This window comes from Ambystoma mexicanum, chromosome 2q (assembly GCF_040938575.1).
Source record: "Ambystoma mexicanum isolate Mex_15411 chromosome 2q, UKY_AmexF1_1, whole genome shotgun sequence".
Lineage (NCBI taxonomy): Eukaryota > Metazoa > Chordata > Amphibia > Caudata > Ambystomatidae > Ambystoma > Ambystoma mexicanum.
Window position 1 is genome coordinate 315039285 of NC_090924.1, and position 27871 is coordinate 315067155.

Here is a 27871-nt window from a genome sequence, read left to right on the forward strand (position 1 = left end):
GACTGTAGCCCAAGTGTACAAGATAATGATACATCTTGGAGAGTTCCCATAGAGTATATTGCAGTACAGAAAGGGAATCAAGACATTTTGTATCATTCCGACCTCCACAGATGTAAAGTGACTTCAGATTTACATAGTAATCAAACATCTCCAACAATATCAAAGGATACATCGAATTGATTAAACTAAGAACTGAGCAATCTAATCAACGTGCATTGTGCTCATTCACAGATGGCTTCACGCACACTTTCTAGAAGAGTAGTCCGCAACTAAGAATATAAGGTAATGAGTTGCATAATGGAAAAAACTATTAAAATATTTATGCCAAACAATAGTTTTTATTTCATTTATAACAGTATATATACATCCTGGTTTTAATTGAACAGTGTAATTTCCAAGAGACCAATGTTAAAGACACTAGAGATTGGAATATATTTATTTTGAGCTTGGGCCATTAACATCTGGTATAGTATTCCCTTACAGCCATTAAGGCGATTGCTCGGGTACAAGGTTTCCTGAAAGGGAGTGCAAACAGGTTTCCCTTTGAGAAACATTCCCTCAGGCATGGCCGCCACGAAAATAGAAAGATCGTTCGAAATAAGGGACAGTTTCTATTTTCATGCCCTGGCCACTTATAGCAAAGGAGAAGGCAGTAGAGAATACTGAGTGCGTGGAGTGTGGACATTAAGGGCCTAATTCACAGACCGCTTTCCTATGGGATTGCGGATTTAGAAAACGCTTCTGTGTATCAGGCTCCAAGTGTTTTGGTAGAGAACGGTGGAAACGTTGCCGTCACTTTGCCTTGCTTTCGGACTTCACTTTCCTTCCTGTTGTTGTTGCTGGCCCTTTAACCTCTGGAGCCTATATCAACCAGGAGCCAGCGTGAAGCACGAAAAGTGGGGTGTGGGCACTGAGTGTTTTGGTGCTTTGGCGCTCCAGAGGCCATGGAGACGGGCTCCGCGACCTGCACCCTCATCAATTTTACATTAAGGTAACTTGTTATGTTTTTGTGCTTTTGCATCCTTGCGTTTCCCAGACTTATCCGAACGGCTGGGAACTAACAGCCATATATTTATTGTTTTTTTGACAACTATTTGGATGGGACAAGACATTATACCCTTGCAAACTGTTATTGGACTCAGTTAGGCAAAGAATTACACATAAAACACTGGTTATGATATTAGTATAAATGGCTCGTTATAGGCCCTTTATTCACTCGTAATATACATGAAGAAAACACAACCACATAGTCAGTTAAACATAAACAGAGAAAATGAGTATTACTGTTAGGATAGTTGCAGAAGACACCTTCATCGCGGCCACCTCAACACTGCTTAGTCCCACAGCAGGTAGGCAAAGAGATGACTTGTACTAACGGGGTCTGGAGCGGACCGTCCTCCCGCTCGGCGAGACTGCATCACCAGGGGCCCAAAGAGGAAAAACCTCTTCTCTTTATGGGGCTACTTTCGATCCCCATCCCTAATGGGTTACCAGACTGACCACGGCCAAAGAGCAGACAATAAGCATGAGGAGCAAAGAGTTGAATATTTCAGTGAGAAGAGAAAAAAAAAAACTTCTCTCCTTGCTTTCGTTTGTCTTCGCTGCAGAAGAACTAGTTACTCTTACCTTGTAACGTTCTTTCGATGGGATGTTCCTCCGACGTATTCCTTATCTTAGATAGAAATCCTTCAGCTTTGCTGGCCTCGGAAAATTTTTTCGCCAGAGGGCGCTGCGCGTCGATGATCGCCGAGTCGATGACCCTCGACGGCCTCCGTGCCGACGTCGACGTCATCCTGCCTATAAAGGCCGCGCGCAGCGTCCGTTGCTCAGTTCCGTTTTGTAGTCCCCAGTAATGTTTTTGGATTAGACTAATCACCTTGAAGGAGCATAGGCTGCAAACCCACAGGAAGTCATACTGCGGGGATGGATGGGAGGGTCGATAAGGAATACGTCGGAGGAACATCCCATCGAAAGAACGTTACAAGGTAAGAGTAACTAGTTCTTCGAAGGGATTGTGTCCTCCGACGTATTCCTTATCTTAGATAGACTCCCATAGCAGTGGTATTGTGACTGGAGGCGGGAGTAATAAAAGTTATGTTACCCTTCCAGAATGGACAGAGTGTAACACAGCCTTGCCGAATCTAGTTTCTTGACTAGAGGAGGAATCCAGGCTATAGAATTTGGTAAATGTATGTGCGGACGACCATGTGGCAGCCGCACATATATCTCGAATTGGCACCCCTCTTTGAAGGGCTGAGGATGTTGCGATACCCCTGGTAGAATGAGCCCTTAGATTTTGAGGAGGCTCCTTTCCTGCCAATTTGTAGCACTCCAGAATGGCTAAAATAATCCATCTGGAGATGGTTTGTTTTGTTATTGGAAGGCCCAACTTATGTCCTGCATAACCTACAAAGAGTTGGTCTGCTTGTCTGATCTTAGCCAATCTGCTGATATAGAAGCTCAAGGCTCGCTTAGGGTCCAGCCTGTGCAGTCTCTCTTCCTCCTTCCCCGGATGAGGAGGAGGGTAGAAAGAAGGTAATATAATCTTCTGAGTGATGTGAAACTCCGAGACTACCTTCGGGAGGAAGTTAGGCTTCACCTGAAGAACAACTTTGTCCTTGTAAAAGATTGTATGTGGAGGTTTACACGATAAGGCTTGCAACTCGCTAACCCTTCTAGCAGATGTCAATGCTATTAGCAAAACAGTTTTGAGGGTGAGAAGCTTCAATGAACAAGAGTGTAGTGGTTCAAAAGGGGCACCCTTTAGGAAGTTTAAAATTAGGTTTAAATCCCATAAGGGAACTTGAAAAGGTTTCGGGGGATAAACATTAGTTAATCCTTTTAGGTATTGTATTACCAATGGAATTTTGAAGTATGAAGGCTCCTCTGCAGTGCGCTTAAAGATTGATAGCGCTGCGAGATAGCCCTTAATTGTGCCAACCTGTAGGCCTGAATTAGCCAGGTAAAGTAAGAATGACAACACCATAGGTGTACCACAAGAAAAGGGTTCAATATTCTTTTCTCTGCACCAGCTGCAAAATTTGTTCCAACGGCAGCGGTATAGAGTTTTAGTTGCCGGCCTTCTGGCCGAAAGCAACACCTCCATAACATCATCCGGAAGGTCCCAATCCTTGTACCTCAACCTCTCAGACACCAAGCGTGAAGGTTGAGGGTCTTGATGGCTGGATGGAGAACCTGACCTTCCTTCTGCGAGAGAAGATCCTCTCTGTATGGCAGATGGACATGTCTAGAAGGTCCGGGTACCACGTTCTCCTGGCCCAATCCGGGGCAATTAGGATCATGGTCTTCCGAAACCTTCTCAACCTCCTGATCATTTGAGGAATGACAGGGACCGGAGGGAACGCGTACAGAAGTGGGAACTCCCAGTCCACTACGAACGCATCTCCTAGAGCTCCTCTCGGGGGAAATTCCCTTGAGCAAAATCTGTCGCACTTCCTGTTGATACTGGTGGCGAACAGATCCACTTGAGGGGTTCCCCAAAGGGCGAAGATCTCTTGAAGGACTTCCTGAGCTATCTCCCACTCGTGAGAGACTGTGCTCTGCCTGCTCAGAGCGTCCGCTGTCAAGTTCTTCTCTCCGGCTAGGTGAATTGCCGATAGAGAGATTCCTTCCTGAATTGCCCAAAACCAGAGCTGCATCGCCTCTCTGCACAGTGGTAGTGAGCCTACGCCTCCTCTTTTGTTGAGGTAGTGCATGGCCACTGTATTGTCCGTCATTATTAGGACGTTTCTTCCCCGTACAGACGGCAGAAAAGCCTTCAGCGCTAGTCTGATGGCTCTCAGCTCCAACAGGTTGATATGTAGTCTGGACTCCGATGGAGACCAACGACCGCTGATGGTCAAGTCGTTGGCGTGAGCTCCCCACCCCGTGAGTGAGGCATCCGTGACTACTGTTATCTCCGGCCATGGTTGCCAAAACATTTCTCCTTTCAGGATGTTCTCCCGACAGGCCCACCACTGAAGGTCTCGGGCTACTTTGACCGGGATCCGAAGGAGATCTGTCATCCTTCCTGAGAACTGTGACCACTGAGTTCTCAGTGCCCACTGGAGGGATCTCATTCTCAGGCGAGCCTCCGGCACGAGGAATATGCAGGATGCCATGAGGCCTAGCAACCTCAGAAAGTCGTAGGCTGGGAGATATTGGGCATTCTGAAATCTGATGACCATCTGCAGAATATCTCGAGCCCTCACCTCTGGTGGCAAGGCTTTTCCCAGGGAAGTGTCCAGGACTGCTCCAATGAATTGGAGTCTCTGTGATGGTATCATCTGTGACTTCTTTAAATTGAGGGAGGAGCCCAGCTTGTGAAGGAAGTGGCAAACATAATCTAGTTGTCTCTGAGCCTGTTCCGAAGATACAGCTCTGATCAACCAATCGTCTAGGTAAGGGTAGACATGAATCCCTTCCCTCCTTAGACTTGCAGCCACAACCGACATTAGCTTGGTAAAGACCCTCGGGGCGGAGGTTAGCCCAAATGGCAGAACTCGAAATTGATAATGAGAGCTGCCAATTGCGAACCTCAGGTATCTCCTGTGCCTGGGATGGATCAGCACATGGAAATAAGCGTCCTGGAGGTCTAGAGATACCAACCAGTCCTGAAGCTGGAGGGCCTGAAGGATCTGAGAGAGAGTCACCATCTTGAACTTGTCCTTTCGGAGGAATTTGTTCAATTCCCGTAAGTCTAAGATGGGTCTCAGTCCTCCGTCCTTCTTCGGTATTATGAAGTAGGGGGAGTACCAACCCTTGTTCCTTTCCGCTACAGGTACCAGTTCTATGGCACCTTTCTCTAGCAGGTCTAAAACCTCCTGCAAGAGGAGCGGATCTGGAAGCTTCAAAGGGTTGTTCCCCGGTGGATGACTCTGAGGGATATGTAGGAAGGGCAGGCAGTAACCTTGGGCCACTGTCTCCAGAGCCCAAGCATCTGACGTAATAGCCTGCCATTCCGTCAGATGGTGAGTTAACCTGCCCCCTACTGGTGTTCTGTGAGGGGAGACCTCAGAGTGGTTTTGAAGCGGCTGATGCAGTTGCCGAAGGTAAAGTGGCTCCTGCTCCTGCGGGTGCGGCTTTCTTTCCCCTACCCCGTCCACCACGGGTAAATCTTCCTTGGCCTCTTTGAGCCGGTCGTCCCCTGCCCCTTCCATATGAGGAATAGTAACGAAAGGACCGTCCTCTCCACGATGATCCCGAAGGACGAAAGGTATTCTGACGGATAGCAGCTCCCAATGACTTGGCTGCTGCCTTGGACGTTTGCAGTTTCTCCAAACTGTCATCCGCCTTCTTTCCAAAGAGGGTAGAACCGTCAAAGGGCATATTCAAAAGCCTGGTCTGCACGTCAGAGGCAAAACCAGACTTCCTCAACCACGCATGCCTGCGGATTGTGGTACTTGCCGCCATGGCCCTGCTGATACTGTCAGCAGAATCTAGGCCAGTTTGTAGGGTCTCGCACATCGCATCTTTACCATCCCTGATGATGTTTAAAAATGCGTCCCTTTCCTCTCCTTCTTGGAGGCAGTCAGCCGCTGATGAAGCGCACTCCCAAAGGGTGTGGCTGAACCTAGCGAGCGTACAGGTCGCGTTAATAGACTTTAACGCCATGCTACAGGCAGAAAAAACCTTCTTAGCCATGGCATCATACTTTTTGTCATCCCTATCCTGCGGAGCAGTGGGGTATGCAGATGTGCTGCCTGATGAGGTTGCAGCCTGTACAACCAAGCTCTCAGGAGTAGGGTGTTTTGACAAATATTCAGGGTCAGAACTAGCCACCCTGTATTTTGTTGACAGTTTTTTATTTACTGCCGGGATAATTTCTGGCGTTTCCCAGTTTGTCAAAATCCTTCTCTGTAGAGCAGAGTGAAATGGAACCACAGGATCCTCCTGTGGGCCCTTGTCCAGTATGTCAGTGAGGTCATCCTGCTGAAAGGCAGGAGAAGGTGCAGACCAACCCATAAATTCTATGATTCTAGACATCAGAGCTCTATATGGAGTCTCCGCATGTTCTCCTGGGTCTGGTTTGATAAATTCTGCTTCAGGAGAAGTGTCCAAGCCACTAGCTTCCTGAAGTGCATCCTGAAGATTTTTTAATCTTCCTTCCTCAGAGGCGAAAGTCTCTGGCTCTGGTGATGTGGTCCTCTGTAAATCAATATCTTGGTCTGAATCCTCCCTTTCCTCAAAAATCGAGGTTAAAGGGGGATACATTGGTTTTTGGAATGGTATAAACCCCATTTCCAATGCAGAAGGAGCCATCATCACAGGCCTTGAAAACGTCGATGTCGTCGACACCGACGTGAAAGTACTCGAAGGCGCCGTGAAAAGCGTCGAGAAATGTGTACTAGGCCTCGAAGAACTCGAAAGGATCGGAGTCCTGCTCGAGAACGACGTCGACGTTCTCGGCGTCGAGTCGGAGGTCTTTTGTCTAACCGTTGGCTGTGGAGTAGCCGTGGTTCTTTCCTTCACCGGCGTCGATATCGGCGTCGACGTCGGCGTCGACTCGATCGACTGATGCGCCGATGAATCCTTCGACAACGGCGTCGATGGCGCCGACCTCTGTTTCGAAGGAGTTTTCGACGATGGCGTCGATGATGCTTTATCTCCCGATGGCTCGAGGCGCTTTCGGGTTGACTTTTCCGCCGGGTACTGCGACTCGCGGCGTTTAGATTTTTTGGGTTTTTTACCCGGGGTATCACCCTCAGCTGTCTTCGAGGGGGACGAGGCCGCTTTCTCGAAGACGCTTAGCATCTTTTTCCTGAATTCCTCCCACTCAGCTTGCGAGCTGCGTTTTGTGGGGCAATGAACTCTCTCAGGAGAACTCGACGAAGATGACGAAGGGGATCTCCTACGTCTCTTCTTCGAGTGTCTCGATGTCGACGAGTGGTGGGAGCCACTTCGTGATCTAGATCGAGAGTGTTTTTTATGGTGAGGAGACGAACGTCTCGACTCTACCGAAGAAGCTTTCGAGGAAGTTAAAGTTGACCTACCTCTCTCGAGCTTCCCCCTACGCTCCTTCAAGGCTTTCGCCGTCATGGAAAGGCATTCCTCACACTCCGAACTCTGGTGCGTGATTCCCAGACACCACAAACAGACCCTGTGAGGGTCCGTCAACGACATTTTCTTCCCGCAGTCTCGGCACTTTTTGAAACCGGACCGAGGGGTCGTCGGGTCGGAGGAGGATGCCATCGATATCGAGGTAAATAGTAGTTATTATATACGTTATCTTGACGAGAACTGAGCAACGGTGTTCCGAGGCACAACGAAGCGCGGAAAAACGGAACTGAGCAACGGACGCTGCGCGCGGCCTTTATAGGCAGGATGACGTCGACGTCGGCACGGAGGCCGTCGAGGGTCATCGACTCGGCGATCATCGACGCGCAGCGCCCTCTGGCGAAAAAATTTTCCGAGGCCAGCAAAGCTGAAGGATTTCTATCTAAGATAAGGAATACGTCGGAGGACACAATCCCTTCGAAATACATGTTTACTTGCTGAGCCCACAAAAAAGTAAGGCTTTCATTGCTGTTCCATTGCAGTACATGGAAGTGAATGTCCAAGATGGCTGCGCACAGCGCCATGTTTTTTGGCTCATTTTCGTACACGTACTACACTGGGTTGAATATAAGGAGGCCCAGTGCAGATAGTGCCTCTAGCAAGTGCAGAACTGTGCTTCAGAAATATTGGCACAAGAAATGTTGGAGAGAATCAACAGTGTGGACAAATCTTTGATGTACCAGGAATGAAGGATGGGACAGTAGTGATAATGGACCACTACCGGGCATGTGGATCCAGAGCTTACATGAAGCTACCCAGAGACTGGCGAGGACTGTGTTCTATAGTGATAATTCACGTTGAAGCATTAGTGATTCCGAAAAGTGACCTGAACATTGGAGAATTTCCAAAGGCTGATGCTCATCTAAGGGGAGATCACTTTGATTTCTCAATCGAACAAAAAGGGATAACTATTTCTCAGCAAAATCGATAGAAGCCTTCAATTACATTCTGTATGAAACCAGGTTGTTCAGCCAGACTTCAGCAGTATTTGCAACAACCTTCATGCCAGGAATCCAGACGATGTCAAATACTAAATGGTTACAAATAATCAAATGGGAGCTCTTGCAGACGATCAACACAACCATAAAGGGATTCAATGCTATCAAAGAAGAGCTGAGAGCCATAAGCCTGATCACACTCTAGAATAGATATGTCCTGGAAATGATTACAGCTATGGATGGAGGTCTTTGTGCCAAAATCGGAGCATCATGCCGCAAATTCAAACCTTCTCACGATGACGAGAATGGGACCTTGACATAGGCCATAACATTGCTGACGAACTTGCATACCAAGATGGAAGATGAAGTGGAAGACATTGCAGATGACAGCTGGTTTGCATCAATCTTCTCATGTGTACCACAGTGGATGGTGAATATCTTCAAGTTCCTTGGAGCATTATTGGTGATGATAATGTTTGGATTCTGTGTGATCAGGATAATGATCACACAGTGTAAGAAGATAGCAAAGAAAGCAGTAGGAATGAAGATTATGATTGATGTTGAATCTGGATTTGAACCCAATGAGCTGACATATGAAGAAATCAGAGACTGTATAAAAGCTAGCATCCATGCACCTGAGGGAACAAAGTTCCTGTATCCAAGAAACCAAAAGTAGTATGTGGGAAGATGGATTGTCTGTAGCCCGAGTGGACAATGCAGCCACGTGACCTAGAGTGTTGACAACCATGTAAAATCAGCAGGATCTTTAAAAGGTGTGGTGAAGATCTGGACTCCAAAGAAGCACTTCTTCAAGAAAGGATGTTTAGGTGCGGAGTCTGATGAGAGAGTTGTCGATGAATCAACCAGAAGGGGGGAGTGTAGAGGAGGAGCCAAAAGGCCTCTACCGGAAGACCCGCCCCTAAACTGCCCATCTGTTGGGAACTGGAAATAACAACAAAGGCGAGACCTGTAATGATGCCTATAACACAAGCAGCCTTAAAAGTGAAGTATCCATTAAGGAGACCATTCTTTATGTATCCACAAAGAGCTGACAGTTTCTTGGGAAGAATCTCTGAAGAGCATGTGAAGACGGATGAAAGAAGAGACTGGGGACGTCACATGAAGAAAGTGACACACCTCACAAGAGATGACAAGAAAGAAGATGAATAGACCATTAAGAATCTGATGACGAAATGAAGAGTCGAGTGACCCTTTACGTACGGAATAAAGATCACACGTGTGAAGAGCATGGAAGAAAATGAAAACCATTTTATAATTATACAGATGGAGTAACGCAAGTAGACGAAGTAATCATAAGGCTGGCTATAAGTAGTGAATAGTGTGGGCGGGTGCTGCCAAGGTATATATATGTATAGGAATTTGAAAAGTCCCACATTGTATTTTAGCACACTGGACCCCGTGAATAGAAGGTCTGAAAAGTGTGGCACAGCACAATAAACCCAGCTGAGGATAGAAGAAGAATCAAAGAGGTCTGCTTGGCCCAGTATCAAGGATTAAGGCAGCCAAGAAACAGGTTATCTATAGTGAAAAGATACAATGAACGTGAGACGACAGCCGAGCTCCTGTTAAGGTGCAGCAAAAGGACAATGAGTGCTAAATTGTATTAATTTAATATCATTAAATATAACAAAGGAGCTCAAAACATGGTCTACAGTCACATGGTCAGATGAAAATAGACTTTGGGCAAGCTACACCAAGACCAGAAGATAACGTCATGCTCACACTCCCTTTTATTCCCAGGAGCAGGAATACTTACAAGGCCAAGTTCAAATATTCTCATGGCAGACAGCTTGAGTGATGATAGATGATGGACTAATTGGGTGGGGAGGCATGGTTAAGACCAACCCACCTGCACCTGGGATACCAGCTTGCATGCTGCTAACGAGTGGAATATTCCAGAAGGGTACACGCGTGCCAACCAATTATAACCAATTAAATGTTGTATATTTGATGACACTCACAATGACTTGCACTAGGGGTGGGCAGAGTCGTTCAACTGACAGTAGAGACCCAATCACAACACCACCCCCACAGAAAGTATACCTAGATGTTTTCCCGTTACCCAATCACAGTTTCACATGTTTTCTTAGATTTCCACGTAGTACGACGTCAATGATGACGAGTTTTTAATATGTGTGTGTTTTTTATGTTCTACGTTGAGATCACATCCGATGATGTTCGTTGTACTCCCTGTTTTAGATAATTGTCATTAAAACAGACCAAGTCTTTTGCCAACTTCCTGAGTCAGTTGTATTATTGAGTCTGAATAATTTCTGCATCCCCACCCACCCTGTAGAGTGTTACCTCGTCTTAAAGGGCCTTCGGGTTCACCTTCCTCCCACAGATTTCTCATCTTAGACTCTGAGAGCACTACAGAACCCCCAAAGAGGGAGGGCAGGGAGGATAGAGAGAACCACCACATAGATCAGAAGGTACTGGCTCACTGGCTGTCCAAAATGGACAACATGGCCTAAAAAGGAATCCAGCAACTAGTGCTTTGCAAATGTGTGCAAGGCAGATGTAAAACATTAGGACACCTCTGTGCAGAGTAGAAGGGGAATCTTGATCCCTGGAGCAGTGGGCCCTAACAACTTCCCAGCCAGATCACAGCACTCGGAAATGCAGAGGATCAATCACCTAGACACAATCTCTGCTTGCTAACGATTTGGCTGCATGAGCACCAGCATAGCCCACAAAGACCTGGTCATCCTTCCTGAAGTCCCTCAGCCGAGGAAGCTCTTCTCCACCCTGGATCGATGAGGTGGATGATAGGAAATTAGAAGCTGAACCTTCTGAGAAAGATTAAAATCTGACAACCTTGGGAAAGAAGATCAGACATACTCACAATCATTTTCCATGAATAAAAAAACAGGTATGAAGGTTTCACTGAGAGAACCTGGCGTTAATTCACCCTTCCAACAGAAGTGATGGCAACCAGGTAGATCAACTTAAGGGTGCGCAATCTTACAGAACAAGAATGAAGTGGCTAAAATGGACCCACCATCATTAATGTTAATTCAAGATCTTAATTCCACCCTGGAACAAGAAGCGGGTGTGGAGAAAACTAGTTACTCAAACCCTTCAAGAACTGCATAACAGTGGGAAGGATGGAAAAGGAGTCCTGCTCAGGGAATCGCTTAAAGAATGAAAAAAGGAGCCAGATACGCCTTCACGGTACCAATCTGCAGGCCCAGCCAGTACAAAGAACAGAAAATCAAAAACAGCCGAGTGCTCAGATCTTTTTCCCTGCATCAAAACAAAAATGTACACCACCTGCAGCCATAAACAGACTTCGCAGCACACATTTTGGCAGAGAGGAGAGAATCCAGGATGTCGTCTGTCAAATCCCACTCATTATACCTCAGCCACTCAGCAGCAAAGCATGAAGGCTTGGACTGCTGAAGTTTGAGTGGAGGACCCAAGCCCATAATTGGGAAAGCAGGACCACTCTCGCCAGAAGTCACCAAGGAGGACAGATGAAAATTATCCAGAGTTTTTGGGTACCATGTTTTCTGTACATGGTCCAGAGTTATTAGGATCATGGTGGACTTGACAGGTAGTTTCTTAAGAACCAGAGAAATAAAAGGAAAGTATATCGGTGTGAAGGATTGAGGAGTTGGGAGAATATTTGCCCAAGCAGGTGTCCAGAAACATACCGATGAGAAGCAGAGCAACTGGAATGGGACCACCTTAGACCTCTTGAAGTTCAGAGAAAAGCCTAAATTGTGTAGCAGCCAGCAGGTGTGGTGCAGGTGAGCCAACACTAGATCTAGGGTTTGGACTTGATGAGCCAATTGTCCACGTGGGCAAAAACGTGAATGTTGTCCTTCCATTGATGTGCATCCATCACAGCTAACAGCTTGGTGAAGCCGCAGCGAGCAGAGGACAGGCTGAAGGGAAGGATTTTGAACTGCAAATGGCATTCCAAACCATGAACCGCAGTACTGTGAGTGGGATGGATCAGCACCTGGAAGTAGGCATTCTGAAGGTCCAGTGACATCGTCCAGTGACATCAACCAGTGCTGCAACTTGAGGGCATGGAAAATCTTGGCCAAGGTGACTATCTGGAACCTGTCCTTGTGCGGGAACAAGTTCAAAAGCCCCATATCCAAGACAGAACGCAGGCCCTAGTCCTTCTGAGGTACCAGAAAATAAAGAGTACCAGCCATTTCCTACCTCTGAAGGCAGCAGCTCCATGGCACATTTCGTAAAAAGTTGGCAAACTTCCCTGCAGCAGAAGGGCATCTGAAGTGAGCGGGAAGAGGCAGGAAGGTCAACAGTCCAGAGGGTAGTGAAGGAATGGAAGTAATATGCCTGCTAGATTAACTGCAAGGCCCCAGCATTACCCTTGGTGAGCTATCACTCCCCAATGTGCAAGCACAGGCTCCACTCCCTCCAAAGAGGGGTTGGTAAAGTTTGATTCAGAGGAGGTTGGACCTGGGATCAGTGAGTGGAAGAAGGCAGAGGAAACGCTGCTTCACAGTGCTGCTTTGCCCCAACCTGGGTGGGGCAAACGCTGTTTGATTTGCTTGCCAGAAGGGGCCAGACCTCTGCCAAGGTAGGAGAACAAGGAAACGCCCCAAAGGAGCACTCATTGTAGGGAGTGGAGAGGAGCTGTTGGACGACCAACCTACTGAGTTGCTGTGCCTTTGGAGGCCTTAATCCTCTCTAGAGACTTATCAACCTTCTGTCTGAAGAGGTTGCCACCATTAAACAAAAGACATAGCAAAGAGGTTAGCCTGGATGCTATGGGCAAGACAGACATTCGCATTCATAAATGTCTGTGGATGGGATACCCATGGCTCTAGCCACGCTATCTGCTCGTTCCAGGCCTGACAGGGGGTATGGTGCGCCGCCTCCTTCACATCACTAACAAGGGAAGTGAAACCCTCTCATCTCATGCAACTGGTGTATTTAGCAGGGGTGCAGGTGGCATTCACCGCTCTCACAGCAAATGTGACAGAGGGAAACATCTGTCAGACAAAAGAGTGCAGCTTCTAAAATTCCCATCTGGGGGTAATGATGTAAATGTGGTTGACTTGTCCTCAATCACCGAATTCGGTGTCAGGGTGCATGGACAGAAAGCCCATATCCATGGGGGCCAGATGTGTTACGCTCACCTGGTCTCTGTGGAGGCGCTGGGGCACGGTTGCAGCCCTCCCTGAACTTGAATCACCCCCTTCAGGCCTCTCCCTTAGTAGAAATGCTGTGAGCCGTGGTTCATGGTGATACTGCTCCTGCGTCGAGATAAGAGTGTGTGAGTACGCTAATCTGTGACTGTGGTACCTCTCGAACCATTCACACCAAAGTACTGTTTCTGTAAGCATACGCCGGCCCATAAAGCTCACCTGTGAATTATGGAAGATAAGCTCTCAGTCCTGCTACTTCTGGCAGGGGCGCGTCGAATGGGATCTAGTTCCTTCACTGATCCCTGATAAGGATTAGTCCAGTCCAGCTGCGACTATGTTTCTCCTTATGATTGGTAAGTCTTTCTTGAGCTCTTGTGATGCTGTTCGTTCTGTTTAATGTCTTTATATGTTGCTCCTATTTATGCCAGCAATAATGTCGCTCTTCTGTTTTCTTCCCTTAGATGGAAATGCAGCCTCAATAAAGCTGTGAGACCCGAGACGCGGCCGGATGGAAGATGGATGCTACCGCAATGTTCGACAGCAGATAAGTGATGGTTTAAGGAAAAGCGCGAAGTATGGCGAAGCGCAACCTTAAACAACTGTTTTTTCGATGTCTAACCTTGTCTTCTGTTTTTTCTTGCAGGCGCTGCTGTCGACGATGGAGCGTGTCGTGCTGCGGTGCCAAGATGAATATTTCGGCGTTCCGGAAAGTGTAAAGATGAATACTTGGTTTGCCGAAGAGATGTACAGGTAAGAACAACTTCCCCCAGTTGGTAAGTATGCTGGCAGGATGTCCAGGAAGCAGGATCTTCAAAGGTAAGTCTGACCTCAGGTGACGGTGAGCGTTACGCTGCTTGCAAGTGCAGAATAACGCAAATCGTCTGTCTTGAGGATTGGGGCAGCTTATATAGCTGAGATCGTGGGCACGCCCATTAGGGCCGTCTTACCAGCAACACCCTGCCACTCCTAGAGAGTGAGCACATGCGAAGGCAATCCATTAGCAGCCACACCCAAGAATACACTTGGGGCTGCTTAATGGATGGACTGTTCAAGGTTAATGCATCCTGCTTAATGAATGGAATGTTCAAGGTTAATGCATCTGAAGTCCTATGTCCATAATAAAAGCTTTTTGGTGTTAAATGGATGTTCTTGTTTACTTTTGTTCATGAGCCTGTCCATCCAGGTCTCCTCTGCATGCGACCCCTGCATGCCTGTGCCCCTGACTTCATAACCATAACAAGATGGTGCTTTTTGACAAAGTCACGGTCCACAGCTGGTGTGGAGGCCAGTTTAAACAAGGCAGCTACTGCTGGATTAAAAGGGCAGAAGCGTCCCGGGAGACCCTGGTCTACAAAGCCCATGAGGTGAAATTTGACCATGTACTTCCCTGGACCAGACAGGCTGTTAAGACGGATTTCTGGACTCTGTTCTGGAGGAGCAGAGGTTCAGAAGGCCAGCCTAGTTTATTGGAACAGGGTAACCTCAGGACAAGCCAGACCAATCAGGGTAGCTATGGCAGGCGGTCAAGACTAAGTCTCAGGAGGGGTGAGGGTGACTGAAGGACCTCAATGAGCATACAAGGCAAGGACACTTACACATTACTCCAGACAGGTGTTATATTAAAAATATAGACACATTTATTACAAGGCCTTTGTAACATAGACCATAGCAAAGAATCACAGTAACACTAAGTAATCCACTACATCACACTCAATACAATATATATACACAAGACCAATGGGGTCTAAAGGGTTAAACACACAAAATATGTTGACAACCTAGAGGGGAAGCAAACAGGCAGTGCAGGTAATCTTAGACCCAGTTCCACATCAATAATACACCTAACTAAGAGGCAGTCCAAGCCCTACGAAGAGTGGAGCCTTGTGCTCAATAGTACATGCACGCGCTTGTGCCAATGGGCAGGACAGGTTCTCTTCAAGGGTCTCTAGCAGCTCAGAAAGGTGGATGAGGCGATGCAGAACAAGTTCCCACTATTCAAGAAGAACCTCCACTTGAGGGAAGAGGCAGTTTGAGAGTGCAGGATGGAGTCACTATTTTGCAATAGCTGTGGAAAGGAAAGGGGCCCTCAGGGGCCACTTGTGAGTAAAAATGGGCTCGTGCGCTAGGGGCTACCGGTTGGGGTAAGGACTACTCACTGGTCCCCGACACAGGCAGACCCAAACTCCGCCAGTACAGTCCACTTCGCTGGCAGGTTCGAATGCGGCAAAAAGGACGTCTCGGCACCTTGTAGTTCCCAAGATACAGCGATGATTCCCAAACAGGACAGTGGCGATTTCTCCGCTCCGGGAGGAGGAATTGAGCCAGGTTCACTGCAGCAGGCTTCAGGGGCAAGAGGGTCACAAATGCAGCAAACCTGCACAGGTCGTTGCCGTGGCCGGGCAACACGGTAACGACACTTACTCCAGTCCTAGCACACTCGTCTCACTTCACTCGCCAAGTGTACGAAATTCGGGGTGAGGGTGCCATGGACACAGAGCTAGCAGTATACCAAGTTTCGTGGGCCTCCTCGAAACGGTGGGGCTGACAGAGCAAAGGTCCTGCGTAAGCTGGTCAGCCCACTGGTTGGCCCAGGGACACTTCCGAGAAGGCTTACTTGCAGGGTTTGATGAAGGTGGCGAGAATAGTTGGTCCCACTATTCTAATGGGTCGAAGCGTCTTCGCAGACCTTCTAGGACGACCAGATGCAGAGGGGTCCCACGAGACGACAGCGGGCTCAGGGTGCCAAACCTTCCAGAGGGTCACCAGCGGTTCCTCGACTCGGCTTCTTGTTGTAGGATACTTAGCTCCTATCCTTTGTTCGGTGTGAACTCAGGAGAACGACATGGTAGTGGTGTTTTCAGCCTCCTTTTATCCAAAGTTCCCTTTGCGCCAAAACGGTGAGGACCCAATGGGAAATCTGCTCACAAACACACACTCCATATGTGGACCAATCACGGACCACGGTGGTCCCAGGCATTCAGGGCATTCCAGACTCTCTGGCACCCAGGATGTGTATTGGGATCAGACATCCCAGCCCACATCCTGGTGGCACACACACAAGGCATGCAGAAGCCCGCAAAAGCATTGGGATTCGCGGGAAAGTGCAGGACCAAATAAGGACTGACCCGGGTCGACTCGACCTGGGTATGGTGAAGGGGCAAGATGGCCAAAGGACAGGACAAAGAATCTTGTGGCATGGCCATTTGGAGCCAGGCCACCTATTCGTGCCAAACGCGGTTAACGTGGTTAACATGGCAGGAAAGGGTTAAAAATAATGCGAAAAGATAGCTGCCACCAGTCCTGTCCATGACACATCTGCACAGTTCATAAAAAGTCCAGCGAGAGTTTCTAGGGCCTTTGGAAAGGACTAGAGACCCAAGTGTGCTGTATGGTAAAATACATTGCACATTTGTTACATGTTGCACAAAAGCTGCAACATGAGGAAAGGACTAAGGGAAACACAGTCTCCCAGTACTGACTGTCTTAAGGGCATGTCAGTTTCCCCATAAAAAGTGAGCCCAGAGGAGTGCAGCTGAAGGCGGTGCTTCTCTGGCAAAGTCAGTCAATGGTGTCTAAACAGCAGCAACAAGTTTGGGGGTTGACACATGGAGGGGAAATTACATACAATTATGAAATCTTTCCTAACACAGGCCAAGGGTATCAACGACCTCAGCAATGATCAGCTGGTATGAATCATGCACCATATGCAGAGGCCTACGTGACGTCTACCTCATTAGAAGTGGCCAAACCACTGGCACACTGAAAGTCAGAAGCCATATCAGTAAGGACACCTTCCTGGACACAGAATTCCACTGAGTAATACTCCACCGCTCCTGAATCCACGGGCTACAACCCTTAAAGTATAGGATAAATCTCAACTATTTGGCTCATTTTAGTAGATAATTGGACCCTTGGAGTCAGAGTAAACTGTAGAAAGTTGTCAGCACCTTCTGGTACAGCGGGTAAAGCTGAGCATGCTTGGCTACAATGTCAGAAGGCAGAGCCACCCAGAGTTGGAGGAGAGCAGTCTCGAGTGATGGCACTGGAATCAGGTCAGTAGGCATGTGCTTGCTTTCCAATAAGAGGCGCCTCTGCTGGCTTGTCAAAGCATGCTGGGCCCATTGCTCCACCACTGGCACCGGGAGCGAAGTCGCTTGTGGCAGGGACTTGGGAAAGATGTCTAGAATCTGTCCCCTCTCCTATCGCCTTCCAGTCTGGCCTTCTTGCCCCGCCCCACCCCCACCTAAGGCTCGCAATCTTGGAGCCCTCTTTGATAGCGACCTATGACGGCAACAATTCATCACTACCACTGCCTGTGCTGCTTGTATTAATCTCCCCAATATTTGGATAATCCTCCTTTTCTTCCTAACTACTCTAAATAAACTCAAATCTCTACTCTCACTGCTCAGCAAACTTGACTACTGTTCCCGCTAGACAAAGGGCCTCATCACGAGTTTGGCGGTAACCCTTAAATGCGGCAGTAACGCTATTACCGCCGCATTTAAGGGTCCGCCAAATCATGGGCTTGGGATTTCTCTGAGCTGGAGGCAAATCTGGCGCGATTTTGCCGATTTTCGGCAGTAATACCGCTGGTGGTGATAGCGCCAAACATTCCCCATTGGGCCCAATCAGGAATGGGGACTTATCATTCTGCCAAACCCGTGATCCGGTGCTAATAGCGCTGGGGGGTTTGGCGGTAGGGCTAATAGCGGGTTAGCGCCCGACTCGTGATGAGGCCCAAAGTCCTCAACTACCGACAACATGCTGGTTGGCACTGCATGAACCACTTCTGTCTTTTCAAGTTCCTTCTCCTATTCCTCAAAAGAAAGGATAGCTCAGGGGCAACGCGTTTGTCTTGGAAGCAGGACAACATGGCACAACAGAGGTTCAAATCCCGATCCCGCATTTAGAAACCACTCGCTGGTATTAAGCGTGTTAGAAATTAACAATATAATAAAAATAAATAAAATAGTCTACAAAGCTATCAATGGTCTTGCACCTCAGTACCTGTCTCATTGTATCTCAGTTTACTCACCATCACGTTCCCTCTGACCCACTTTTGCACTCAAACTCACTGTCCCATACCCTCCCTGTGCCTCTTCTCACTTCTGCCCTTTCTCCCTACTTGCCCAGCTCCACTGGAACCACTGCCCATAACAACGGCCAGCCCAACTGTAGATCACTTCAAAACTTGGCTTGAACTTCACTTACTTGCTGAAGTTCCCTCTGCTTCCTCCCCCATCCTCCCTACCTGACACCACCACTGCCTCCAGTGACGCCTAATAATGTAGTTTTGTACATTTAAATAGTACTAATCTTTAGTTTGCAACACTTGCCCCCTTATCTTTTTAAGTCACTTGTTTTGTTATATATTTTTTTTTCTGTTTGTTTTGTCCCTTGTAAAAGTTCCATTTGTATACACCCTAATAAAATGGCTCACCACTTGTTCTCATCTTTGTGCTATTGTACAGGCACCCATTGTGGGAATGTCTCTGCCATCTGTAAATGTGTTATTCTAAGTCATTTCTGTTCGAAATTGGCATCTCTGCTCTTCAAATATATTGAAATACAAATTCAAATCCCCCCTCGGATCTGGTTATGAAGAACGAGTGGGAAACAATACCTTCAAGGGTGGTAATTCACCAGAATAATTGTCCTCCCTGGAATGGGAGTGACAGCTCTTCCTTTTATGTAAACCAGACAGTTCGCTCAGATAACAAGACCTATTATGAAACAGCTTCTTCTTTTCTTTCCAGTTACCTTCGTGTGAGCTGGAATCTTCAATGTTTGTCCTGCCTCGAAAGGGTTTCCACCCTCGTTCTCTGAAGACTGGGCCCTTTTACTGGAAGGATCCAAAGCAGGAAACTCAGAGGGCGTGTACTTATCATCCTTATGGAAAAAGGGGTACAATTTAGTGGCATGCTCACGTAGGGCCTTTCCATGCTTGGACGGGCACGTAACCACAGTCCTCTGGTTTGTGTTACGTCCCAGGCATTATATGGGGGAATAGGGATAGGGCGTGGGGTCCAGTGGCAGGCATCTGCCTCAAGCAGTCTCTACAGGACTTGAAGCACACCTTGGGATTTGGCATGACAGTTCAATTTGCAAAAAACGAGTGGCGTTCTTAAGCAGTATTCTGGATTACCAGAAAAAAAAGGAACTAAGGTGAAATGGCCCCAATGTCGTCATATACAATGCCCCTGATGGTACGTCCGGGGTTATAGGTGTGCGCTGGAATCAAGCAGAGCAGCCATGGAGCTGCATGGAACCTCCACAGTGTTTGAAAACGTTTCCGAAGACAGCTGGTGCTGGGAGATACATATATAACTAAGATAAAAATCTGTGGAAGGAAGGAATCCATTATAACCAAGAAATATCCCAAACCCAGCTCCATTTAAAATATGCGCTCTTAGCCAAAACAATGATACAGTATCTTCTGGAACGTTATAGCAATGATTCACTAGCATTTTCGTGCATGCAAGCATAACAAAAATCTACAAAGCAAACTGACTCAACTTTTTCTATCTGGAAATCCTTTGACATCTGTTTTTCCAATAACTACACCAAAAACGCTCTGAAAAGCAAAACAAAAAAAGAAAAGCATTTAAGATAGAACAAGAGAAACAGATGTGGGAAGCAAATTAAATTTCATGGGCTTGTTAATGTTTTGCTACTCTAGTCCCAATTCAGCATGCACCATTGTCAGGACCAGGGGGCCCCTTCATCTCTCTCAAGGCCTGGCTGCTGCACACGAAGAAAAATGTCTTAACCCTGGAAGGTATGGGTCCACTGGAGATGGAGAAACAATCAAATATAGAAATCATGCACTGAAGAGTGTGATCGCAATGTGGAAGTGACACTCCATAGTGGGTTTAGTAAAGGATATAAAGAGATCTGTATACGGGACACCAGCCTGCAAATGCTCCCGCCTCTTTGCTGCTCGTTGGTGCTCCTGTCTGAGGAAGCACCAGCACCTGTCTGAGGGAGTAACTGATTGCCCTCTCCTCCTGTTGGGACTCTTGTCATGCTACATTTCCCTTACCTCGCTACTCTGCCAGCCTGAGGGTTATGTTGCTCTGATCGGAGTCTTCTTCATCCACCGATCTGGGAACCCGAGAACCTGGAGAATTTACCAGACACGCTTCCGACCCTCATTGCTCGCATCACTGGCTCTGTAGTTGTCCCCTGGATCTCTGTTTAACCATCATGGAGGATCGTGACCAAAATGCAGTGACTCTCCTACTTAAGGTCAAAGTAAATTGCAGCTAGCTGGGCTTAATAACGCCAACGGGAGACTGGCTCTGGCCAATTACAAGAGATACACTAATATCGGATGACGAAATTACTTCTGAAAAAAAAAATCTCATTTTTAAATGTTTATTTTGGGGGAGACCTACCACCCCCCCAAGCCTCCGCTTTCCCTATTCATTTACCCCTACCCCAAACCCCTCCCCACCCATTTTAACCCTCCCTCCTCATATATTGCGATGTTTTCTTTTTTTCCGAAGTAATTTTAGCGTCTGAAAATACTTTGGAAAAAAGTCTGGCAGCAAATCAACTTTATACCATCTCATTTAATTTGAAGCCAGAAAAACAGAGCTTCTAGTAGGTGGGTGGGGTGCTTGGTGCAATTCTGAAGGGCCAGGGAGCATCTCAGATGGAAGGCAGGATTTTCTACCCTCCCACAACATATCTTTTTTTTTTTTTACTTTATTATGCTTGACATTATAACACGAAAATAAGCGGTGTACATATCCTTGGTAAATATATGGCGAGAATACACAGACTGAAAAAATATCATACAAGGCAAGATGGGCCAGTTGGTGGCACCTCAATCAAGGATACATCTGTAATAGTGGCAATTAAAGCAGGCTAATTAAACAGCTACAGGAGCTGAGGAGGACAAGTCACTAGCATCATCATCCGTATCAGCAGACAGTGAGGATATAAGAACGAAATGGGGTCCAGATGTTTCTGGGTCGAGACACTGTCGGTCCTTGGGCAGTGCATAACTCTTCTGTATTTAAGGCCCAGGTAACAGCCCAAAGCCACTGAGTGTGTGTTGGGGCCCTGGGACGAAGCCAGATCAATAGGATGCAACGGTTTGCCAGCATCATACACAGCGCAGCCAGTCTCGCCCAAGCCGGGGAAATTTGTGGAAGAGGCATGTCAGTGGAGATGGAGTGATAGTGTAGTCTAAAATTACAGACATTGCCAGAACAGGGAGAGGTGTACACAGGACCATGTCATGTGAATGTAGCCTGCGTCTTCAGAACCGCATCTTGGACATGTGGGGGGATGATCTTTGACATACGGTGCAATCTGATCGGGGTGTAGTGGAATCTATGGAGCACCTTAAAGTGAATCAACTTGAAACGGGAATTAAATGAAACATCATGGATACGGGCACACATGCGGTTCCAGCGTTTTACTGTAATCTCACCACCCAGATCCTCCCCCCAGGTGTTAGTTTAGCAAAAGGGGAGGTGACCTTAGTCTGAAGCAGGGTGTACAATCTGGAGACCTTTCCTCTGAAGGTCGCTGTGTTTAGGATTTCGGCTGTTATCGGGTCATCTGAGGGGATTGTAGGAAAGTCCAGCACCTGTTTTTGTGTGAGCGGCGGAGGCCAGCATATTGCAACCAATGGGAGGGCCTACCACGTATGGGCTCCAGTAGATCTGGCCATTCCAGGAAGACACCCTGGTTAAAGACATCCCGGACAACCCGAGACCAGCATTAGCCCAAAGATGTGTTGTCATGGGGTCTACAAGAGGAGACTCAGGGAGGAAGTTCCAAAGTAGGAGGTCGCCATGAAAGGGACACAGGGTATTTGCCTGTTTCCACAGCATATTCAAAGCTAGTGACGTGCAGCCAACTGGGTCAAGGAATTAAAATTTAGTACAAGGAGATGGGAGGACTAGAGAGCGGATATCGTGACCTTGCACAGCCAGGCGTTCGAGCCTAGCATGCGGTGGAGGATCTGTGGATATGAACCAGTGGGATGCGTAGTGTGTTGGAGCAGCTATCCAATACCTCTCAAAGTTAGGGGCTCTGAAGCCAACCAACGACATCGGGGTGGACAGTGTTTCCAGCTTCAGGCGGACCGCGCCGGAGTGCCATAGGAATGCGTTGATGGTTCGGGTCAAAGTCTTGAAGAAGTCAGGGCCTGGCCATAAGGGGACATTCAAAAACCTATACAAGAGCTGGGGCAGTAAAACATTTTAAGAATGCTGATCTTACCTGCTAGAGAGATCGGTAAAGCATTTCCGGGCAAGGGTGATCAGATATTTCCCAAAGTTGGCCTCGTACTAAGAATGTTGCTGGCGTGTGACCACTACTCCAAGATAGGTGATTTCCATTTGAGACCAAACGAATCCCAGTGGCTCTGAGGGGGGTGGTGACATCAGTTAATGGAAATCAGTTAATGGCTAGGTTTTGTTCAGGAGAGCGAATAAAGAGGAGTGCATCGTCTGCGTATAGGGAGACAATCTCAGGGGGGCCGGCCAGTCTCAAGCTTGTGTGCGTGCACCTGGCATAACCCTGTCGGCCAGGTGCTCAATGGCTATAGCAAATGACAGTGAGAAGGGGCAACCCGGTCTCGTGCCTCTGGCTATTTGGATTAGAGACGAACACCGGTCCTTGGTGCGGACCCTGGCGACAGGCGAGGAGTACAAGAGTCTATCCCACGACTGAAAACAGGGTCCAAAGTTGCTCTTCGCAAGGACTCGCCAGAGATAGCTCCGGGAGACAGAGTCAAATGCTTTTTGCATATCGAATGTAGCCGTGACCGCCTGAGTGCTTAGGTCGACCCAAGCAAGAATGTTGAACAAACGGCGCAGATTAAGAGAAGTGGAGTGCCCTGGGATAAACCCTGACTGGTCCGGGTTTATAATGTACAACATATACAGAGTCAGTCTAAGGGCCAGTACCGGGGGCGGTATAAACCACATTGCGTGGGGGCTTTACCCGGTTTGAGTAATACAGAGATTATGGCCTCTCGAAGGGAGGGGGGAAGAATGCCCAATTCACAAGATTCATCCCACAGGACCAACAACTGTGCAACCAGACAGGCTTTGTAACGCTTATAAAATTCGGCAGGGAGTCCTTCGGTACCAGGAGTCCTTCCGGAGGCCAAGGCATCAATAGCCTTCGATATTTCCTCTGATGTAATCGGGCTGTCCAGAGTGTCTCTGGTCTCGGAAGAGAGGATGTAGAGGGGGAGGTCATCTAAAAATGCCTCATTATCAGCCACAGGAACACTGTCTACGTTGGAATAAAGTGTTTCGTAGAAAGATCGAAATTCCACGTTAATGTCATGTGATGACAGGGCAAGGGTACCGTCAGTCCTCACTATAGCCGGGATGTGGGATGAACCAGTCTGCTGGCGGAGCAGTCTAGCCAGGACACGTCCAGGGCGGTCACCTTACCCATATCTGCGAGCGGATTGGGGATCGTGCAGGATCCTCCGCTCCCGATCTGCATGAGTGCGGAATGCATCCAGCTCCGCGCCTATACCGGAAAGGATGCCAGGTGAATGCGAGAATGCGTACTGAGTCTTGAGGAGAGCGAGCTGAGATTCACTGTCCGAGTTATGCCTTCGGATCACTCTGAGAATATTTAGAAATTGCAATGCCTCTGATGTAGACTTTAAATGACACTCAGAAGGTAGTTTGTGTTCTGACTGAACCTGTACTTAATGAGAAAAAGTAGTCAATGGCGGCCCCCAGCTCTGTTTCGAAGGCAGTATCTAGTAGAGAATGCGATTTTAACCTCTAAGAGCGTGCTCCAGGGTTATCCGCACTCCAACTTAGGGAAATTGTTACAGAGGAGTGGAGTGGTCTGAACATTTTCTGGGAAGGATGGCCATATGTGTAAAGGTTCTAATTAATATATTAGAGATAAGCAATCTATAAATGCAGGAGTGTGCATCATGCACAGATGAGTAAAAGGAGAAAGATCGAGAATTAGGGTGAATCAGCCTCCATGCATCAGACACTGCTAGATGGGCCTGAACTTCTATGATGGCGTTGGCTGCCCTGGATAGCTGGCAAGGCTTAGAGACTGATCTGTCGAGTCCCACGTTCAGAATGGTGTTGTAGTCTCCGCCCCAGAGGATAGGCACAAGAGGAAACCCAGATAGTAAGGAGGAGAGATGTGTATAAAACTCAGGATCATCTATATTGGGACCATCATCTATACTGGGACCATATACATTAAGCAGTAAGACCTCTCTACCCAGCAAGACCCCGAACAATAAAACAAAGCATCCCGGGGGGTCAATATGCGTTGCTTTATGCTGAAACCTAAGGCTTTTGTGTATCAAGATCATGACACCACGGTTTTGAGGTGTATAGTTGGTGTAATACCGCTGGGGGCCCCATACTCTAGAGAACCTCTCACATCTGTCAGCAGGGGCATGTGTCTCTTGCAGGAAAAGTAGGTTAACCTTGTGCTGTTCTACATATAGCTGCAAATTGCGCATTTTGGAGTAGTTGCCCACCCCCCTGATGTTCCAGCTCATGCAGATAATGCCATCATCAGCCATTGGGATAGAGAATTAGTATCAATGAACAGTAGCCAAAACCAGTAACAAGACTGCAAGGTCCAGGCCAGTTGCGTGAGAGCCAAGGCCTGGCATTGTCAGTCTGAGTACATCCAGGTACTTGGATTCCCTGTCACATGTCAAGCACTCTTAACAGAACACCCCGGCCACCCCTCCCCCAATCAGAGAGGTGAAAACCTCATCAACCTCAAACTTAACCACAAACAGCAGCAGCACCGCCTGGGGGGCTGTGTGTTGGCCATAAACGGCAGGCTTCCGATGTGAGGAATTGACTAGATGTTACAGGGTGCATACTATAAAAAACAATCTGCAAGGAACCAAGAAGGCTAACTAGCCTGACAGAACCTGATTTCGGTAAATCTGGTACGACCAGTGGGCTACACACATTGCAATTGACACAGTCTGACCATGTACCAGGTAATGTGAAATGATCAACAGGGGGCAAGTCAACGCATCCATCGTGTCAGGGTCATATTCTAATCAGCCTGGGAAATTGTGATCAATAAATTTAGAAGCCTCCTCTGGGATGGTGAAAAAGACTTGATTCGAGTTTTCGATACTCAGTTTAGCAGGATAAAGCATTGAGTATTTAACTCCTAAATCACAGAGCTTCTTCTTGATGGCTAGAAAAGTCTTTTGCTCTTGCTGAACAGACAAAGAAGTCCGGATAGAGCTGGATTCTGGCAGAGTCGAGGAAGAGGTCCCCCCCCTTGGCTCTCGCTGCTCGATTAAGGGAATCCCTGTCTCAGAAGTTCAGCACCCTTGCTATAATGGGGCAAGGGGGAGCGCCGGGCTTGGGCTTTGCTGTCAGGGCACGATAGGCCCTCTCTATGACGAACTGTGGGGAGCGTTTTGGGGAATCCAGGAGTGAAAGTAGGATACGCTCAACCTAATCTTCCATGGGGCCATCGAGCTTATCCTCGGGAACCCCTATGATGCAGAGGTTGGTGCGTCTAGAGCTCGATTCAATGTCTTCATTTTTCTTGCTAACATCTAAGACCTGCCTGGACAGGGCGGAGACTTCTGCCCGAAGGGCAACAATATCGTCCTCAGTCACCCCTACTCTGGTCTCTACCTCAGTTACCCGGGTGTCAGTTTTCTCCAAGTGAGCTTTAATCGAACAAATGGTCCCGCTCATCCCGTCTAGTTTGGAGTGTAAAGCGGTAAATCCCTCTCACATGTATTCCATCATTTTCTGAGATTCGGTTGTCTCGGGAGGCATTGACAGAGAGGCTTCCAGCTCCGACAGGGGCTCTCCTGGCTTTGGTGCCGCTTTTGCAAACATGTTGGAGGGCTGTTTTTGGTTGGCCCCTTTGGTCATCGTCCCGTCAGCCCGCAAGGGAAGCAGATTGTACAGTACCCAGGGATCATTGGAGACCTATCTGGATCAACAAGGTCAGCTGAGCGCGCAGTGGTGGGCGGTGGAGAGGCCCAAAGTAGACCTGTGTGGAGTATTAGGGGACAGTGGCACGTGATTCCAAAGACCCCCAAATAAGGTGGGCGGACCTGAAAGCGCGGCCGTGGCAGAGAATTATGAAGAAGGAGCACAACAGACCCGGGCAAGATGGGACAGTTCTTTTGGTGAAGGCGCCAGAAGGAAGCTAGGTGTGAGCGGGATCCATTAATCAGAGCAAAGCGGGTTGCCAGAATCAGCAATACAGTCAGTGATGACCAGAAGAGTAGTCGCTAGCTTGGCCCGAATGGGTTGTGACCCCCCCCACGTACAGCAGAGCTACAGATCATGATGGTAGCAGCCAAGGAAGACTCTGGTTAGTTGAACGCGAGCTCTACCGGGACCCCGCCAGCATCCAAGCACCGCTACAGTTGTGCAAGAGGCTCCAGAGCAGTAGAATGGCAGTGGGCAAGCAGAAAGAAGTGTGGCGTGTGGGCCCCACACAGAGGCGGCACCAACGGCGCCTCCAGTAAAAGCAAGTCAAGTGGCGCAGTACCGCCTGAGGGCCGATGGTGCAGGGAAATGAGGATGACTAGTGTACGACCGGCACAGGAAGAATCAGCTCGTGGGTAGTGTGCTGGCAGGGGTTGCTGCGGCCCAAAAGGGATGCTGTCTGTATCAGGGCCTGAGTTGGTTAGTACAAGCGCATTGGAGCGGGGTCAGCCCAGTGCCTCCTCTTTGCATGGGGGACGCAACACAGCCCCCGCGGTCCCCCTGTGTCTGCAGTACGGCAATAGGCACGGGTAATGGGTGTAGAGGTACTGAATGTGCTATGGGCTGGGGGCCTCGTACCTGTTATGGCAGCGTGGGAGTTAGTACAGCAATCCTCCGTGCCACTCCGCCGAAGAGAAACAGTATGGCTCCTCTGCAGTCTGTACGGCGACGGCAGACCCCGCCAGGGGAGGGCCTGGTTCAGGTTGCAGGGCTCCAGTGGTCAGCTCAGGCCCCACGGCAGCAGTTGGATAAGCAAGCGGCAGTCAACAAGAGCCGAGATCCCAGTTCGGGCCTAGTGGGGCCGCTCCTGCCGTTATAGCTGAAGCGGTGTGTACCCGCAGGTCGCCCAATCCGGCCCAGCCAAGGCGACGGTGGACGGGTCTGTTGCACGGGAGACCACCAGTGACAAGGTGTGTGGGCCGCGGAAGCAAGAGGCAGCCTCACAACAGCAGTGAAGGGGGTGAGTGCCCCAGTCCGTCGCGTCGTCCTGTGCACCAGGTGTCAGCACTCGAAGAGCCGCTGGAGGGATGGTGTCATGATCCTCCGTGTCCCCCAGTTGAATGCAGCAGGGTCGCCATCTAGTGATCTGGTCAGCAGCAGTGCCAGCAGGAGTAGGCCCCACCGGCTCGCAGAGTGTCCAAGGTGTTACGCGCGTAGGGCCCACAGGGCCGAGCAGAACGGGGTGAATGTCGGCTGATGACAGGGCTCCAGCCCAAGCCTTGTCCTGGCGGTGGGGAGCCAGCAGAGTCCAGCGGCCGGGGGGGTAAGGGGGGGAGATGTTGCAACAAGGTGTGCCAGTGATCAGCCACTATAAATCGGTGAAAAGATCTGTCTCCAGTTGTTATGGGGACCTTTTGTTTAGATGCCTCTGTTAGGAAGAATTCTCATTCTATGGCTAATTTCCCTTACCTAGTGAGTCCCTCAGCAGCTTTGCTGGATCTCTGGAGTTATTTATTTCCACTTGGTAAGAGTGTGAGCTTTTCCCCCACTCTTAAAC

At 48.4% G+C, this 27871-nt stretch overlaps 1 protein-coding gene across 1 annotated transcript in view; it reads right to left on the bottom strand.

Moving 5' to 3' along the window:
• MEIOB (meiosis specific with OB-fold) overlaps window positions 1-27871 on the bottom strand; it is a 1713677-nt gene that overhangs the window by 1422929 nt on the left and 262877 nt on the right. The window contains exon 3 of the mRNA XM_069647289.1: window positions 19661-19718. Within this exon, the coding sequence (XP_069503390.1) occupies window positions 19661-19718 (58 nt within the window). The remainder of the gene's footprint in view (window positions 1-19660; window positions 19719-27871) is intronic.